Source organism: Capsicum annuum, chromosome 8 (assembly GCF_002878395.1).
Source record: "Capsicum annuum cultivar UCD-10X-F1 chromosome 8, UCD10Xv1.1, whole genome shotgun sequence".
Taxonomy (NCBI): domain Eukaryota; kingdom Viridiplantae; phylum Streptophyta; class Magnoliopsida; order Solanales; family Solanaceae; genus Capsicum; species Capsicum annuum.
Window position 1 is genome coordinate 83,503,600 of NC_061118.1, and position 19,910 is coordinate 83,523,509.

General features: G+C 36.5%; 1 protein-coding gene across 4 annotated transcripts; it reads right to left on the minus strand.

The window, feature by feature from the left end:
• Positions 1-1,275: 1,275 nt before the first annotated feature.
• On the minus strand, positions 1,276-19,651 carry LOC107838940 (protein NDL2). 4 transcript variants are annotated; one of them, XM_047395729.1, is made up of 12 exons: positions 19,452-19,608; positions 18,902-19,042; positions 17,042-17,141; positions 16,245-16,342; positions 16,045-16,133; positions 3,338-3,398; positions 3,156-3,242; positions 2,952-3,029; positions 2,809-2,868; positions 2,619-2,674; positions 1,897-2,032; positions 1,276-1,817 (listed from the first exon to the last, which is right to left on the minus strand). In XM_047395729.1, exons 4-12 carry the CDS (start codon positions 16,338-16,340, stop codon positions 1,596-1,598), a joined length of 885 nt encoding a protein of 294 aa, XP_047251685.1. In that variant the 5' UTR covers positions 16,341-16,342; positions 17,042-17,141; positions 18,902-19,042; positions 19,452-19,608; the 3' UTR covers positions 1,276-1,595. The 4 variants fall into 4 exon arrangements, with proteins under 4 accessions (XP_047251685.1, XP_016537719.1, XP_016537717.1 ...); XM_016682233.2 differs by having other exon boundaries at positions 18,688-19,042; XM_016682231.2 differs by lacking the exon at positions 18,902-19,042 and having other exon boundaries at positions 19,452-19,651.
• Between the last annotated feature and the right edge of the window lie 259 nt (positions 19,652-19,910).

Sequence of the window (19,910 nt, forward strand, 5' to 3'; positions counted from 1 at the left end):
TTGCAACGAAAATGACTGAAATATGAAATAAAGCAATGAGAATTAACAAAATAGCTGAGACAATAATAATGGATGATCTGACAAAGAAAGCAATAAGAAAATTCAATGTAAATTTTTTATTTTTTTTTCTAAAACCACAAGATATTTCTGATCAATTGATGTTTCAAAATTTAATATTGGTTTGTTTTTCGGAGAGATACTACTACTGGTATTAGTTGTTATATTGTAGAAAATGGTGAGAAAAGGAGAAAGAGGCCAAAATCCAGATACTAACAACGTAAAGAGGGACATAAAGAGGTGAAGCAGCAAAAATCAGCTTTACTAGTTTGTAGGGGTAGGTGGGGGAAGGAAGTCCATATACAGACCAATGAATCAAATCGATAACAAAGTAATATTTTCTGTGTCTCAAATTAACTGTCGCGTTTCACTTTTTGAGAACCAACTTAACTAATTTTTAAAGTTAAATTAGATTACTTCCAGCTCAATAGTTTACGATGTCATCTCCAATAATTATGAATAGCCGGAAAAAAATAAGACGACGAAAACTTTAGATGCCCAAATAGAACCTCACTCAAACTAAGGAAGACAAAAGATAACGGAAAAATATGAAATTAGGGAGGAACTAAAAAAAAAAGGAGTACCTGAAAATTGGAGGAAAGGATCAGAAGATGCAAGTGACAGAGAGAGTGGAAAAAAAAGATGAACATCAAAGAAAGTACAACCAAAATAAAAGTGATATGTAGCCACCTGAACACGTGTGACAAATAAGATAAAAGGGTTGCAATTGCTGCTTTTAATGACACGTAAATTAACACAATGAAATTAGAGATATTAAATTGTCATAATTATCATCAAAATTGAATTGTATTGCCAAAAACAGACATGTCGATCCAATTTGTGAACCCATGCTTTTAATACAGTACTCATAAATTACTCAATATTTGGTCACTTCATCTCTTAATAGCGTTAAATTATTAAATTTAAATATGGTGTACCATTGTGTATTTCTTTTATACTATCAGATAAAATTTTTTTACCTATTGTAGCAGATCATTCATTTTTCAAGTAAAAATATAAAAATAAATTGACCTACTACAACAGGTCACATGATTATGTAAAAAAAAAAAAAAATACACCGACCGCACCAAACTTAAAACTCTAAATTATTATGCAAGTTTTCTTTTCACAACTAGGGACAACAGTCATCATCGTTTTGACAAGAAAGAACACCAAAAAGAAGAAAGAAACAAAGAGCAAAGCTGATTAGAAAATACATGAGAAAGAAAAAGCTGGCACGTGGCTTTTTATTATTCTTATTCCTTTCATCATCAACATAAATTATTATTGTGCAGGATTGATTGTACAGATGGATTCAAAACTTCTGAACTTACTAACAATTGCAACTACACAACGCAAAAGAAAAAAAAAATCTTCGTTCCTATTGTTTTTCTTCCACTTTCTATTTCCAACTCGTATCTACAACACTTCTGTAACTTCACATTCCTAACTGTCTTCAATCGAAGCGGATCTTCAACGCATGCTTACAAATTTTACAAAAACTTGTTCAACTTCGAGCCCATCCTCTTGGAATTGACTCATACTTCTCCAGAAAATCTAGTTTTAATCGGTTTTAACTTCAACCCCATACTTTCTGGCGAGAAAAGCTCTGGAGAGATACTGGTCGGACTTAAGGGGCTTCTTGGGCTGACATTGCACTGAGACGGCCGATAAAACCCAAATCCCATTAGAAAGTATTCCAGTGGGATCAACATTGCATCTGGCTGCTCTTCAGTCACCATTGAACCACATGCTTGAACCTGCATAACAGACCACATAGTACCTAACAATCCTTCACTAGCTAAGGAGTAACAAAGACGAAACCAGTTTGGCACAAACCTCAACTAGGGCGCTGAACCTTCTATCTAGCTTCGATGTCATATGGAGAGCCTCAGAATGGAAAGGAGAGTTTTCACCAACAAATATTAAAGACCGACATTGTAGTTTCCGCAAGCCTTTTGTTATGTCTGGTCTCCTGTCGGATAAATAAAAAAGTTTACTCAACTTTGTATCAAAATATGGAAGTTACGTGTTTAAGTGGAGAAGGATAGAGAGGCGAGCCCACTATCCCCTAGTTCCAAAGGCTAGGGTTAGTCCTAAGGGTTAAGGGTTGGTCCAGACCTATTTGTCGCTAATCAACCAAAAAAAGAAAGGTATCAAAAGGAGGAACTGACCAGGGAAATAGGTCCATGGCATGGAAGGAAATCCATCGTTGGACCTCCAATTATCTAGACAAAGGGAATTTTACCGACATTAGACGAGCATGCTCCACAGGAAGCTAGACTTGATAGAATGATTTCTTCGTTTTTCATAGACTATCCTATGCATGGTTGTTAAAAAATTCTATACAGCCACACTATAGTAGCAAACTAATGTCATACTGAGCTGTGAGCAGGAAAACAGAACATCCTATAAGATCAGCTTTGTTGAGAGATAGTTAGAACCACCCAACCACCTACTTAAGGTGAAAGCTACTGCTCCGCAACAAACAAGAAGAAATGAGGAGAAGAGAAGTAAATAGCAGAGATCCCCTTCAAATATCTTTTTGCTAAAGCACTTACTCATTGATAGCTTCAAGCAACCGCAATACATTTGAACTCTGTCGCTCACCTAGCAACTGCAACAAAAATCACACATTTTGTGGAATCGAACAAATGATAACATTGTCAACAGGGTAACGTCATATGCAAGCTTTTTTATTTGCAAAGCATCATACAGGAAATACAGGACTCTAAAAAACTAAACACTAACTCTTCGGCATGATTGAACTACATCTGATTCTGGAACTTCAACACTGCCATGGACTTCCTGCTGCATCATTGAGCATCCAGTTGAACTCTCCACTAATTATAAGAAAACGAGTATATAAGAGGTGGAAAAGAGCAGAAAAGAACCTTGCTAAAGTACCGCAACAGCAGTAACTCCTTCACCAAACTACACATGCCACAAATGTAAAGCAGATTTGTCATCACCTGCCATATTGCACCATATTGATGCAAGACACCGTAATTTCAGGTCACTTAGGGAAGGCAAGAATCATAATTTACAAATTCATCGTCAAATATCTTGAACTATAGGAGAAAACATTGAAAACGCACCTTATTACACAACCATTCTGTCCAAGAAGGTGCTTTGCACAAGGGGGAAACAAGTATCAAACCCATAACCCTTTGTGTGTATTTTAGCTAGAGGTTAAAAAAACGTAAAATCTCGTCGTCAAATAACCATATCAGTAAAATTTAAATAAATCAGCCAAACAGAAATAATATAAAACACTTACGGCAAACAAAGTAAGAATATATGCTCCAGCTGTTACTCCCATACACATTACTTTACCAAGCCTGAAGAGGGAAGATGAGGGGTAAAATCAGTTCCGACTTCTCAAAAAGTCAAGTCAATCAATTTTTATGCTTCCTACTTTCAATAGTATTAGACTTTCTAGGATAGGGTTTTATTGTTGTAATACTCCTATTTAAAGGGGTTTTTGAAGAAGTCGTTTTTTCGCAAAAAACAAGAGATTGGAGTTCTCTCTTCTATTGAACTCTAAGGTTTCAACCTCCTTTTAACAAGATGAATTTACATATCGCCCTGTGAATCTAAAGATCTGACTAATTTGGTATCAAAGTCTAGCTCAATGGGCGATGAGATCTGTGAATATAAAGATCCGAATAATTTGGTATCAGAGCCTAGCACAATGGACGATGAGATCAATTCCAAATTCCAGAAAGAACGTGCAATTATAGAACCCCTAATGGACTCTAAAATTGCAGCAACGGAACAACGCCTCAGCAAAAAAAATGTCCAAATCATCCAAAAACAATTGTCGAGATTGGGAATTGGCTTCACAAAACCAGCAACCCATGGAATTGGGTCGAATAGAGCTCTGACGATTGGCATATCAACAACTCCTACTACTAAAGGCAATAAACCTGATTGATCAGAATCATCCAACAAGTGGTAATTCCCATTCAACAATACCAAGGTATGCAAGGTGGAATTTCCTACTCATGATGACACCGACCGATTAATTTGCAAACATCGTTGTAAACACTTTGTAAGAATCAACATACAACGGAAGCTAGAAAAGTTTGAAGTGGTTAGGTTTCACATGTTGGGAGAAGCACAATAATCATATTAAGAGCTTGAACAAGCAAAGGGCCCAATGAGTTGGGAAGAATTTCAAAAACGTTGTTTCCAGCAATTTGGAGCTCCTGAAAGTAGCAACCCAATGGGCAAATTAGTCACGCTTCAACAAACTGATAGAGTTAAAATTTATCAACGTCAACTTCAAGATCAGTTGGCTAGCATTGGAATTGGATAATTAAGTTGATACTACTCCAAATTTTCTCGATGACTGCCCTGAAATTTGAGCTTGAGGACAAGCTCCATAAATGTGAGGGGAGTAATATTGTGGATGCGTGGAAGTCAATTAATTAAGTATTTATTTATTTATTATTTTGGTATAATAAGTTGGTATGAGAGACTTAACACAATGTGCGATGAAATTAATTCTGGATTCCAAAAAGAACGTGCAATTAGAGAAACCCTAACGGACTCTAAAATTGCAGCAACGAAATAGACTAAGCGAAAAAATTGTTAAATTCATCCAAAAACAATTGTCTAGCTTCCTGCAGACCAGGATCGAGTAGCGCACCGACAACTGGCAGATCAACAAATCCTGCTACTAAAGACAATACATCACCTATTCAACTATTCAACTGGCCGATTGAAATCACCTAACAATTGATAATTCTAATTCAATAGTACAAAGGTATGTAAAGATGGATTTTCTTACTTATGACGACACCAACGACCCATTAATTTGGGCATATTATTGGGAACATATTTTTGAAAATCAACATACAAAGGAAGTGGAAAATGTTGGAGTGGCTTGGTTTCACATGTTTGGAGGAGCACAATTATGATATTATCAGCTTAAACGAGAAAAAGGCCCAATCAGTTGGGAAGAATTTCGTAAAAGTTGTTTCCAGAGAGCTAGACCTCCCAAAAGTAGCAATCCAATGAGCGAATTAGTCACATTTCAGGAAACTAATAGTGTTGAAATTTATCAATGTCAACTTCAAGAAAAGTTGGCTAGGGTTGGAATTGGTTAATTAAATTGATACTACTACAGATTTTCTGGATGACTGCCCTGAAATTTGAGATTGAGGACAAAGCTCTTTAAACGTGAGCGGAGTAATGTTGTGGATGCGTGGAATTCAATTAATTTATTTAATTATTATTTTAAGTAGCTTTATTTATTATTTATTTATATTTTAAGTAGCTTTATTTATTATTTAGAATAGGTTTTATGTTTCTTGCTTTCATTAGGATTAGACTTTCTAGGATAGGGTTTTATTTTTTCTACTTTCATCAGGATTAGACTATTGCGGTAATACTCCTATTTAAAAGGGGTTTTGAAGAATAAATGAGTAAGTCGTAATTTAGCAAAAAGTAAGAGATTGGAGTGCTCTCTTCCGTTGAACTCTAAAGTTTCAATCGCCTTTTAAAAAGCTGAATTATATATCGCCCTTTGAATCGATCCTTCCCTTAAGATCCTAATAACAAGCTAAACCTATTAGGAAGAATACACGACAGTTTTTAATGTCATATTGAAGTAACGTCCTACATAATCGTTCTGCCAACCTGTTGAAAGAAGGGAAGTCAGCTCAGCCCTTGCAACTAACACTGTGAAATTCCGAAAAGTAGTTAGTAATTAACTATATATCCTGTAACTAATTAAGTTAGTTAAGTAGTTAGTCTCTAGAACCTTCTATGATTAGCTATATATACATACTGACTACACATTGTACAACACAAGATCAAGATTCAATCAATGAGATCAATCTAACTCTTCTCTGTCTATGCATTCTTATTCTTCTTCTTCATTCCAATTTATAGAGTTCATCATGGATGAACTCTGATTAAGTTCATGGTAGCAGAGAGCACAATCGATTCTGTTTAATCATTTCCATTACTGTGATTCAACTTTCGCAAATTTCAAACTCTGAAATCTACAAAAATCAATTACAAGAATTACATCAAGAAAACAGTTTACAGCTATAGTGATGGCTTCTAACAATGGTGTACATGCTGAAGAATCAGCCAATTCAGCCAGAGGAGCAACTGGAGTTCAACATTCAGTGGGAATTGATTATAACCATCAACTATTTCTGCATCCATCAGATGTAAGTGGCCTGCAGATTATCTCTTTTCAGTTAACTGAGATTGAAAACTTTTCTGTGTGGTTTCAATCCATGAGATTGTCTTTGCTAGGAAGAAAAAAGTTAGGAATAGTAGATGGTTCATGTTCTAAGGATTAATTCCCTATTGAAATGAGTAACCACGGGAAAAAAGTAAATGCAATATTACTTTCTTGGATCATGAGTGCAGTAGCCAAAAATCTATTAGGTGGGATCATGCATGCCACTAGTGCACAAGCTATTTGGAATGATTTGTGTGAGAGGTTCAATAAGATTGATGGTTCAAGAACATTCAATCTTCACAAAGAAATTGCAACATTGTCTCAAGGAACAACTTCTGTTTAGCTGTATTACTCAAGGCTGAAAGATCTGTGGGAAGAATTTGAGGTTTTGTTTCCAATACCTAGTTGTAATTGTGAGAGTTCCAAAGATTATGTTGCTCATCTCCAAAAGTTAAAACTATTTCAGTTCTTCATGGGGCTAAATGAATCTTATAATCAGGCAAGGAGTCAAATTTTACTCATGAGTCCACAAACATCTATTAATCAAGCATATGCTATGGTAATCAGTGATGAAAGTCAAAATCATTAGGAGCTGAAGCAGGAATTCTTGGCTCTACTCCTGCAATTACACGTTATGAATTAGTTACGTTTACAAGGAGTAATGACCAAAATGGCTATTCTAAAGGTACTAAAACAAAAATATTCCCTGAAAGTGGAGGCCAACAACACAAACAGTTCAAGAAGAACCATGTATTGTGATATATGCAAGATCAAGGGTCACACCAGAGAGAACTGCTGGAAAGTAATTGGCTATCCTGCTGATTTCAAGTTCAGGAAGAGAATGGGAACCAATGCAAGTGCGAATGCAGTGTGTAACGTTGGGGAGGAAAATGCAAGACATGGACATGGTCAACTGGTTCACTCAGCTCACACTCAAGCTAACTACTCCAATCCTACAGTCAACTCTGGGATGGGAAGCTCCAGTTCACAGACAAGTCCTTGTGTATTCACTAATGAACAATATACACAGATTCTGCAACTGTTAAATAAAGAAGACAAGTCTAAATAAATACTCAACTCATGCAGCAGGTAAAATGGTAGAGTCAACAGGCTCCACCAATATGTATCCATGGATCATAGACACTGGTACAACCAACCATATGGTTGTTGATCTCACTGCACTAAATGAATCCTCCATAACCAGTACTTGCACTCCAAAAAGAGTATACTTACCAAATGGTGACATATCTTTAGTCACACATGTTGGTTCAACCAATATATTTGGCACTGATACACTCACAAATGTTTTTCACTTGCCTCAGTTTAAATTTAATATGTTATCAGTCTCTAAACTTACAAAGGAGTTACAATATCTTGTATCTTTTTATCCTAAACTCTGTGTTTCAGGATCTCTACAATGGGAAGGTGAAGGGGATTGGTAGAGAAGTTGATGGACTCTACATCTTTGCCTATACTGCTACTATCAATGATGCTGTGATGATAGAAAAAGATCAAATCTTATTGATTCTGTCCTAATTTTGTCTGTGATTCTGTAATTGATAATGCCAACTTAGACATAGTCTTATGGCATAAAAGATTAGGACATGCTTCTACTCATGTACTTAGGAAAGCACTACCTATAAGTAGTGGTATAACATTCAAAAAGATCAATAAATGTGTTGTCTGTCCTTGTGCAAAACAAGTCAGACTTCCTTTTCCAACTACTTCTATTAAATCTACTTCTACATTTGAATTGATGCATATGGATGTATGGGGACCTTATAGAGTTCCCACATTTGAAGGAAATAGATTCTTCTTAACCATAGTTGATGACTATTCTAAAATGACTTGAATCTATCTTTTGAAACTCAAATCTGATGTGTGTGTAATACTGTCTCAATTCATTCAACAACAACAACAACAACAAACCCAGTGTATTCCCACCAAGTGGGGTCTGGGAAGGGTAGAATATACGCAGTCCATACCGCTACTGTCTCAATTCATTCAACTTATTAAAACTCAATTTGATAAAAACATCAAAGTCATTAGAACTGATAATGGAACTGAGTTTGGCAACTCTATATGTTCTGCTTTATGTAGCAACTTAGGGATTATTCACCAAACTACATGTGACTACAGCCCTCAGCAAAATGGAGTGGCTGAAAGAAAGCATAGACATCCTGGAAATCACTAGGCCATCAGATTTCAAGGAGCAGTGCCTATTAAGTTTTGGGGCTTGTGTGTTAAAGCAATTGTGTACATTATCAATAGACTTCCCCAGCTATGCTAGATTACATTTTCCCTTATGAGAGATTGTATGAAAGGAAACCAAATATCAGTCACATGAGAACTATAGGATCCTTGTGCTATGCTAAGATAGTTCAGCAATCAGATAAACTTCAACCTAGGTTTAGAGAATGTATTTTGATGGGTTATTCTGATACTTAGAAAGGCTACTTATTATATGATCATACTAATAAAGTGTTTTTTGTTAATAGGGATGTCAACTTCAGAGAAGATGTATTCCCTTTTAAAGACCTGGTGCATGACTCCCAACAGTCAACTGCTACTAAACTCAATGGGACTCTAGTCAACTGGTCAGACATGTAAAGTAATTTATAGAAGAGATTGTTGCTCTTTTATTAATAATGAGTAAGGTATTTATATAAGAGGATGGATCCATAAGGAAGATCAAGAAAGAGATCTGCACAATCAATCAACACAAATGAGAATCTTTACAATTATGAATATGCTAAAACCGGAAAACTAAATATGTAAATAAAGAGGGAAAACCATTCACAATCCTCTAAGATATATCTCTAATATGCCCCCGCAAGATGGTAGGTCGATTAAAGATACCAATCTTGGAACGTACAAACTCAAAAGAACAGATGGGAAGAGATTGGTGAGCATATCAGCTAGTTGGTCCTTCGATGAAACATGTGAAACCCAAAGGAGACCTTGCTAGACTAATTTACGGACAAAATGATAATCAAGTTCAAGGTTCTTCATGCGAGAGTGGAACACAGGGTTAGCCCAAACATATGTAGCACCAAGATTGTCGCGGTAGATGACCAGTGGCTGAGCTGGAGTAATCGATAACCCTTGAGAAGGTTACGCACCCAACAAAGTTCACCAGCGGTAGAGGCAATGGCCGTGTGTTCTACCTTTGTTGAAGAGCGAGCTACAACTCGTTGTTTCTTAGAACTCCATAAGACTGGATGACTGCCAAGAAACACAACATAGCCTGTAGTAGACGAGCCATCATCGCGATCACCAACCCAATCAGAGTCGGAAAATGCATGAAGCAAGAGAGGAGAGCCTTTCCGAAGAAATAAACTACAGTCTGAAGTCTCAGTTAGCGCAAGACACGTTTTACCATGGTCCAATGAGTTGTTGTGGGACAGCTTGTAAACTAAGACAACATGTTGACTATAAAAGCAATATTTGGACGAATAAACTGCAAGCACTGCAAGCTTCCAACTACAGTCCTGTATTGTGTGGGATCTTAAGGAGGAGAACCATCTTTAGAACCTAGACATGAACCACAAGTCGTAGGTGTTCTCATTGGTTTTGCATCTGCCATGTTGGTCCTTTCAAGTAGTTCACATACATATTTATGTTGGTTAAGAAATAGACCAACAGGTGACCGAATGACTTCAACACCCAAGAAAAAATTCAAATCACCAAGATCTACTGAGTACCAAGCCGCTTGATAAATTCTTCAACATGGTGTGACTGATTACCAGCAATTATGAGATCATCAACATAAACAAAAAGATAGATAATAACTCCAAGTTTTGCATAAATGAAGAGACAATGATCACACTGAGAGTGATGAAAGCCAAGAGACACAAGATAAGCTTTCAGTTCATCATACCAGGCACGTGGAGCCTGCTTCAAGCCATAGATAGCCTTGTGTAATCGACAAATATGATTAGGAAACTTCTCATTGACAAATCCAGGTGGTTGAGACATGTAAACTTCCTCATATAGATGCCCATGTAGAAATGCATTATTAATATCCAATTGCCTGAGTGGCCAATCTTTAGAAACCGCGAGAGAAAGAACAACTCTCACTATAGTATGTTTAGCAACAGGAGAGTATGTCTCAAAATAATCCACACCAAGTCGTTGAAAATAACCTTTAGCAACCAACCGAGCTTTATAACGTCCAATGCTGCCATCGGAATTATACTTAACACGAAATACCCATTTGTAACCCATTGGTTTCGTATGAGGAACAGATGGAACAAGAGACCAAGTGCCTTGACTTTGCAATGCAGAAACCTCTGCGCTCATAGCAGCACACCAATTTGGATCTTTTAAGGCTTGACGAGCAGTATGAGGTTCTCTCGGCTTAGGTAAGGGAGAAGGTTGTATTATCTTAGTAGAGGTTTTGGTTGCTGGAGAATGTTTGGTTAATAGTGAGTCTGGGGATACGTTAACATTAATAGCATCATGAGCAGTGACACTTAGCCACAATTTCTGAACGGGTTTATGAATGTTATTTTTTGATCGAGTAGTCATGGGATGAGAGGGTTGAATGATCAGATTGTGATTTAACACATTGGCATTATTAGGTAAAGAGGGGTCAGAAGAAGGTAAAGAGGTAGAACTAACATACGATGACGAAGGAGAAGAAGACATACCTGATTGATGAATATTGGATGAATTCGCAGTCTCGTTTGATAAAGAAGCATTGCCAGGCACAGGCGCACCACTGGAAGATGAGGGACCAAGGGTCGGTGTAGTAGAGGTGATAAATGAAAGTTGGTCACGTGTAAGAGGGATTACAAAGTGGTTGGGAACCCAAGAGTCAATAGTGTCATTTTGTGGCCTACTTTCTGTTAGTTCAAGAGACATATAAGGAAAAGAGTGTTCCACAAAATCAACATGACGAGATAAATAAAGACGAGACTTTACAGGATCATAACACTTATAAGCACTCTGATTTTGTGAATAACCTAAAAAAAGACAAGGAGTGGAGCGAGACTGTAATTTATTCTGATTATAAGGATGCAACCATGGATAACATAAACAACCAAAGACCCAGAATTTGTTATAGTTTGCTGGAGTACCATATAATCTGAAATAAGGTGAATCACCATTTAAAGTTTGGGTAGGCAATCTGTTGATTAAGTAGGCAGCAGTAGTGAAAGCATAAGACCAAAACTTTAGAGGAAGATTGGCACTGTGTAATAATGTAATACCTCTCTCCACAACATGGCGATAACGACGCTTAGCAGTGGCATTGTGTTCAGGTGTGTAGGGAAGAGTGAGAAAATGGGATATCCCATTCTCTTCAAAGAATGAACGGAGATGAAGAAATTCTCCGTCATTGTCAGAATAAAAGCATATTATGGACTTTTGAAACAATTTCTCAACAACTTGTTTGAATTTTCGAAACACAATTGAAACATCAGATTTTCTCTTTAGAGGAAACAACCAGATATATTTTGTATAATGATCCACAAATATTAAATAATATTGAAGATCATCAATAGAAACTTCTGGTGCAGCACCTCAAACATCCGAATAAATATATTCCAAAGGAGAGGAACTTTGTATTGAGGGTTTATAAAAGGGAGTCTTATGCATGTTATTGCATTTACAAAAATTGCAAAAAAAATTCTTCTCTAAAGGTGAAGAAATATTCAAAAGCTTCAAAATACAACGAAGAGTAGTAGTGAGGGGATGCCCGAGACGTCGATGCCAGTTGGGAGCGGTGGTGATGGAAGTGGTGTTGGCTTGAGCATTAGATATAGCTTGGAGGGCAGACTTGGATGGCCATGGGTATACACCACCCTTAAGCTTCCCTACTACCAGTGAGTGGTGTCCCCGTACAATAATCCTTCACAACAAACGAGTAAGGTGAGAAGTTAACAGAGACATGATTATCACTACACAATTTATAAATAGAGAAAGGATTCTTTTTCATATGAGGCACACATAAAACAATAGTTAAATTGAGAGGAGTAGAGGAAGAGGGTAGAAGAGTAGATCCTGTATGGGTAATCTTATGAGATTTACCATCACCAAGCATGACATCCTCAGTACCATCATATTCAGAGTGAAGAGAAAGGTTTTATAGGTCTTGTGTAACATGGTGCAAGGCACAAAAGTCAACAAGCCAATTTAGATCCGCGTTGGTGGACTGTGAAACAAAGTTGGCTTTGGGCTGCTAATTACTGGATCGATTGAAGTTGCTGGAAGAACCACTAGATTTGGTATCTGTAACAGCAGAAAGAATGGAAAGTAATTTCCTGCATTGCTTGATATGGTGGCCAGGTTTGTCGTATAATTGACAAGTGACCCTAGGTCGATTGTTTTGGCCACCGGAATGCTGCCATTTCCATTCCTATTGGAAGGAGGGAAACTCCTTTGATTGGAACGTGAGTTATTGGTATTTTGATTGTAATTCCGGTTAGTGGATGTAGGAGGTTTAGCAGCAAAGTTCGCCATGATTGGCGCCACAGTTTGTGATGAATGGCGAGTCAAATAAGCTTCAAAGTCGGTCAATTTTTCATGAAGCTCTTGAAAGGTAATGGCTGTTTCACGAGCACGAAGTGCAGAGGCAATGCTATCATACTCGGAAGGAAGGCCGTGTACGGCATGATGAAAAACTTCATCAGCGGATATATGAACACCAAATGAAGCGAGCTTGGCACATCTCTCTGATTTTCTGCAAATACACAGTGATGGAGAGATTTCCCTTCTGAATAGTATTCAAACCCTCCCTCAAGCTCATTATACAAGCACGCGACGGCTTGGCATAGGTCGTGGCAAGATTTTGCCAAAGCGCATAAAAAGTTTTATCATCCGTAACAAAGGGTGTAATTTCTGGTGAAAGGGATGCAATCATGGCACTTCTAATTAGATGATCTTGCCGTTTATAATTAGAGGTTGTTGTGGTGGATGGTGGTTCATTTATGAATAAAAGAAAATCATAGGCAGTAAGCAATGTTTCCCACTGATATTGCCAAGATTGGTAATTGGTGGTGGTGAGTTTCAATGGGGCTTGGGCGACAGCATTGATTGAAATAAGTTGGTCATTGTTGTTCAAAGAAATGATGTTAGGATGCCACAATATTTTGTGGAGAAGGAATAGTTGATGGAGAAGTTTGGTTTTCGGGTGTCGAAGTTTGGTTTGTTGGGGTTGTGTGAGAATCAGATGTGCTATTTGAGGGAGCCATGGCTGCTGGAAAACTTGTTGGTTGTGAAGCATAATAGCCCTGATACCATAAAGTAATTTACAGAAGAGATTGTTGCTCTTTTATTAATAATGAGTAAGGTATTTATACAAGAGAATGGATGGATCAAGAAAGAGATCGGTACAATCAATCAACATAAATGAGATACAATTATGAATATGCTAAAAACGGAAAACTAAATATGTAAATAAAGAGGGAAAATCATTCACAATCCTCTAAGATATATCTCTAATAACATGGAGGTGCAGAACATACAAATCTCTCAAGATTCAGCACCAACTGAGAACACTAATGATCACATGATACAAGAGCAGGTGACACAGGCTGATCAGGTTCAAACTCCAAACACATCTCAACGACAGGCTGAAAATCAGGAACAAGTTGTGATCAGAAGGACCAATAGAATCAGAAAAGCTCCATTATGGCTCAAGGATTTTGTTTCTCTAAACATTCATCAGGAAGAACCTTATGCTCTAGGGAAGTACTTGTCCTATGATGCATTGTCTCCAAAGTACCACGTATATATTGCAAAGTCATCTACAACTACAGAACCAGCTACTTACAATGAAGTTGTGAAAGATCCAAGGTGTGGATAGAAGCAATGAAGGAGGAGATTGCAGCACTAGAAGGAAACAAAACTTGGGAGATCACTAGCTTACTTAAGGCAAGAAACCTATTGGTTGCAAGTGGATTTTCAAAATAAAATACAAAGCTACAGGTGAAATAGAAAGGTTCAAAGCTAGATTGGTTGCAAAAGGCTATAGTCAACAAGAAGGTATTGACTTTCAAGAGACCTTTTCTCCAGTTGTGATGATGAAAACAGTCAAAACAATACTCACAATTGCAGCTTAGAGACACTGGTTTATTCACCAAATGGATGTGTATAATGCCTTTCCTACAAGGTGATCTACATGAGGAGATTTACATGGACTTGCCACAGGGATTCAAGAGCCAGGGGGAGAAGAAACCAGTATGCACACTCTTGAAATCCCTGTATGGTCTCAAACAGGCTCCTAGGTAGTGGAATGCCAAGTTATCTGAAGTTTTAATAAGGATGGGGTTCAAACAAAGTCAACTTGATCATTCTTTATACACAAAGCAGACTAATGAAGGTATTACTATTGTATTAGTCTATGTGGATGGCATGTTGATCACAGGTGACACTCTGAGGATGATTGAAGACACAAAAGGAAAACTTCAGCAAGCTTTCAAGATCAAAGATCTTGGTGAGCTAAAGTTCTTCCTAGGAATTGAGTTTGCCAGGTTAAAGGAAGGCATTTTGATGCACCAAAGAAAATATGTCTTAGAACTCATATCTGAGATGGGATTAGGAGCAGCTAAACAAGCTGCTACACCTATTGACTGACACAAACATTAAGATCACAACAAAAGAATATGATGATCATGTCTACAACCAGGAGCTGTGAATGATCCACCAACAAATATAAAAGGTTACCAGAGACTCATAGGGAAGTTGTTGTATCTAACAATGACCAGACCTGGCATTCCTTATACTGTTCAAACTCTCAGCCAATTCCTACAACCAAAGAAATCTCACATGGATGTTGTTGTTAGGTTGGTCAGACATATTAAGCAGAAGCCTAGACAAAGAGTACTACTATCAAGCCAACCAAAAACAGAAGTTACAGCTTACTGTGATGCAGACTGGGCATCACGTCCATTCTCAAGAAGATTAGTTACTGGCTATTTTGTGAAGCTAGGTGAATCTATGGTTTCTTGGAAATCTAAGAAGCAAAATACTATTTTCAGAAGTTCAGCTGAAGCTGAATATAGAAGCATTACCGCAACTGTTGCTGAACTTGTTTGGCTACTAGGATTGCTAAAAGAGATTGGAGTTGAAGTGAAACAACCAGCTAAGATTTATACAGATAGCAAGTCAGCTATGCAAATTGCATCCAACCCTGTATATCATGAAAGAATCAAACACATTGAGATAGATTGTCACTTCATAAGGGAGAAACTCAATCAAGCACTACTAACAGTCAACTACAATCAACTACACTCCTACCAGGAATGTACTAACTAAAGGGCTCAACAAAGCTCAACATGAATATCTTATATCCAAGCTAGGCATCCTTAATCTATTTGGGGTTACCTAGCTTGAGGGGAAGTGTTGAAAGAAGGGAAGTCAACTCAGCCCTTGCATCTAACACTGTGAAAACAGAGCTAACTAACTTCCAGAAAGTAGTTAGTAACTAACTGTATATATTGTGACTAATTAAGTTAGTTAAGAAGTTAGTCTCTAGAAACTTTTATGATTAGCTATATATACATACTGACTACACATTGTACAACACAAGATCAAGATTCAATCAATGAGATCAATCTAACTCTTCTCTGTCTCTGCATTCTTATTCTTCTTCATTCCAGTTTACAGAGTTCATCATGATGAACTCTGATTAAGTTCACAACCGCTTGACTGTGCAGCACAAGCACAAGATATAGAATTACAGAACTAACAGTGTTGCAAAGCGCCTACACCGAAGAGGCAGCATATTATAAGGTACAGTAAAGCAGATGCCAAAAAGGCAAGCTCATTACAATTACCTGAAGTAATCAAGCACCTCAGCAATCTGGTCTGCTAAATCATCAACCGATAAGATAGGATCATCAAGACTCATGACAGCAGCTCCCAACTGCAAAAACTCTTGACGGATACACAGGGTAAGCAACATTGTGAATAGAAGAACTAACCAGGCAATCAACGTGCTACTGTAACACAATCAATGTGAATTCAAGTGACAAACCTCATGACCAGGAGGACTTATATGGTAAATACAGAAGTTATGGAGCAGCAATGAAAATGCTTCTGGACAAAAGAATACTCCTTGGAAACAGGACATATCTGTTCAATGACATAGATGCAAGACAAAGAAAATTTAGTATTAGATGGTAAAAGTTGAGATGTTGAAATTTCAATAGATAGACAATGATCCAAATAGGAAGGTGTAGAGGACGCGAATTAGGGTAGAGGGTTAGTGGGTAGGGTTCGTCCATAATAGTAGGAAGAGTGCTTTGTTTGTATCTGCGCTAGAGTTTCTTGCTCGTGGTGTTTCGGTGACGTATATGATTTCGAATAGATAGTTTATAGTATTATCAGATGGTTTTCTTGTTTCTTTTATTAGCTAGCAGTGTCTTATCCCATTTTGTTGTGTGCTTTTAGGTTTTTTGTTTGTTATACTGTTATTTGTTCTGAGCCGGGGTCTATCGGAAACAACCTCTCTACTTCATCTGAGGTAATGGTATGGATTGCATACACGTCACCCTCCCAGACCCCACTTTGTGGGAATACATTAGTATGTTGTTGTTGTTGTAGACAATGATCCAAATATTCCGATTGTTTTCACCAAACTGGGCAACTACCAGACCTATTTAAGCTTGCAGAGAAAAAGAAAGCGTGGAACAGAATATTAAATTTGATTTCATTTAATATGCACTTAGTTATTGAGAAAGAACATACATAATTGACTACAACAGATGACAAAATAAACTGACTTAAGCATTTGAATTCTAATAGATGACAAAATAAACTGGTTTTACTTACAATTTAAAGCTAAATCAGGATAGGTGATAAGAGCCGGCTTGTCCTGGTCCCCAAAAACAACAACAGAGACAGAACCACGGCCAGTTTTTACAAGGTGCTCCTGAGGAAAAAAAATAAGCAAACACGTCATAAGTTTGACAAGGAAAAACCACAACAAATTATATAACTAGATATTATCAAGTAAAACTATAAACTACAAAGCTTCCGAGTTCTAAAATAATTCCATCTTTCCACGTTCATTATTTTTTTGATAGGTCCAGTTTACACACATCTGTTTCTCATTTCTTTACACTTCCAACAGTTGATTTAGCCATATATACTTGTTCTAGGCAGAATTACCTAGTTTAGAGAGGTTGTATATATATATATGTATATGTATATATATATATAGAGAGAGAGAGAGAGAGAGAAAAATAAGCACTTAATATTCCAACTTATAGCAGAAAGTGAAATTGGGAGCTTCCAGTAACACAAAAATCTTTTAACCAAAGAGACAACCTTTTGAGGGGTTGTGTGCATATTAGAGGATTAAAATAACAAAAAGAAGTATCTTTGTAAATATTGAAGCAGAGAAAACTGATTGCTTGCACTAAGTTAAGATGATCTAAAGTTGAGTGCATATAGAAGCAAGGAGTACATTTTGGAGACGGAAAAAGTTATGTGACGTTAATATACGGTTAACGGAGGTTCCATTTTTGCACTTTCCTAATTAAAACTGAAGTATAGGAAAACAAACACACAAACCTTCTAAACTAGGTACCAAAATGCATACTTAGAAAGTAGGGCAAAAGAACCCACAAACATTATAAACTATATAATAAACTGCATATTTCAGAAAAAAAAAAGATTCAGACAAATAAAGCATGATTGATATAAACTAGCTAACGAATATGCAGTGATGCCTTGTTTTGCAATATCCCCAATGGCATAAACTTTTCAGAAGATGAAAATCAAATAAAAAGGCGCCAAAGTTTGTTGGGGCTTAAAGTGCAAAGCAGAATTAGAGCATTGACTTTAGTGAAAAAGCACTAACGAAGAAAAAGTATATATCTAACACCCTCCCCAGACCCCACTTTTGGGATTGCAATGGGCATGTTGTTGTTACATATGTAATGCAACTAAAAATCACTGCCCCACAAAAAATTATTTAAACAAAAGAATTGAATAACTATAATTAAGCAGAATATATTAAGTAATAATTATATAAATAAAGTTAAAAAACTATTTAAATTTCTTATTAAGATGAAAAGATGTAGTTTTATGTTTTTTGCACCTAGTTGTTTTATACAAAATTTAAATTTCTTATTCCAAATAACTAAACACTTTTTTTCTACAATTGAAGTACCAGTTCACCAACAATATTTGTTTTATAGTATTATCCTCTTAAAGACATAGCCCGTGGATGATAAGTCACAAGCCTTAACACCTCAGCACCAACACTAAAGGGCTATCTAAACAAAGTGAAGCACTCAACCTAGAATTAACTGAGCAACCCTTTTCACATGATTTATAGGGAAAATGCTTTTTATTATCACTATTTTTTAATCTTATTTTTTGCTCGGAATAACAAGGTCAATTATGAAGGAGAGCCTTGGAATAGCTGGTAAAATTGTTGTCATGCGACCAGGAGGGTCATGGGTACAAACCGTGGAAATAGCATCTAGAAGAAATGCAAGGTTAGGTTGCATACAATAGACCCTTGTACTCCAGCCATTCCCCGGATCCCGCACATCGCGGGAGCTTTAGTGCACTGTGCTGAACTTTTTTAATAACAAGATCAAGAATGATCAAGAATGATGAAATCCAAAAGAGAAAGTTTGACTGTAAATTCATTTGTAATAGAAACAAGTTAGCATGAACCGTTTTGCTTCTTTAAATGAGCTCCATGGCCTAAAATGAGCCTTTTATCAACAATAAAAAATGTTTCACTGGAGAAAACATTAAGACCCTCCAACTCAAAACAAATCCAGTAATCATATTGCTTCCAGAAAAAGCAATTTCCTGCAGTTAAAAAGAAACCTCACCTGAGAAAGGAAAGTGAAAATTCCTAATTAAAGAAGCACTATACAAAAAACAGTATACAAAAAACAGTATTCCAGCAAAATTTAAGGTAGAACACCAAATTGCAACAACAAAATTTAGAAAAAAAAAAGTGAAAAAGCATTTTCTCTATCCACACGCTATAGAAAATGAAATAAAAAATGTAGCTTGATTAAACCTCCCTTCACAACTCAAAGTTAGGAGAAAAATTAGTATTTGAAAACAAAAAATGAAAATGCTACCAATTCTAATATACATGAAGTCAAAATACACACCCGAAAAATGAAACAAAAAAAAAACAACTAAGAAGAAGCATTTAGCAAAATCATCATGAAAATAGAGCATTTATTAAGAAAATGGGAGTTGTAACCTTTCCGGCGACGGAGAATGTTTCCATATCAACAGAAACGGAGTCGCTCGAGTCCCCCATTGCTCCCCCTTTCTCTTTCTTTCTTTCTCTCTCTAAAAGTCTCACTTTGTTGCTGAAGCATTGGATTTAGGATCACTTGCTTATATACCAATCTTTCTTCCTCTCCAAAAAAATATGGTTTTTTTATATATTCATAATTAACATAACTAATATTTTTTTTCGTTAATTTTTAAATTTTTAGCAATTATTTTAATGATAAAATATTTTTCATTGAGAAAATTAATTCAATTATGATAGACAACTAGGTAAATCCTGATATAAAAGGACAAAAAGTTAAAGGACTCTTGCATCAAAATCTTATTAATAATTTAATTATTAGTCAATTGAAGTCATCAATATTTTTGTTAAAGAAAAAATAGGTACTTTTTCCTTTTTACCCATTATTGAATCCAGGTTTTC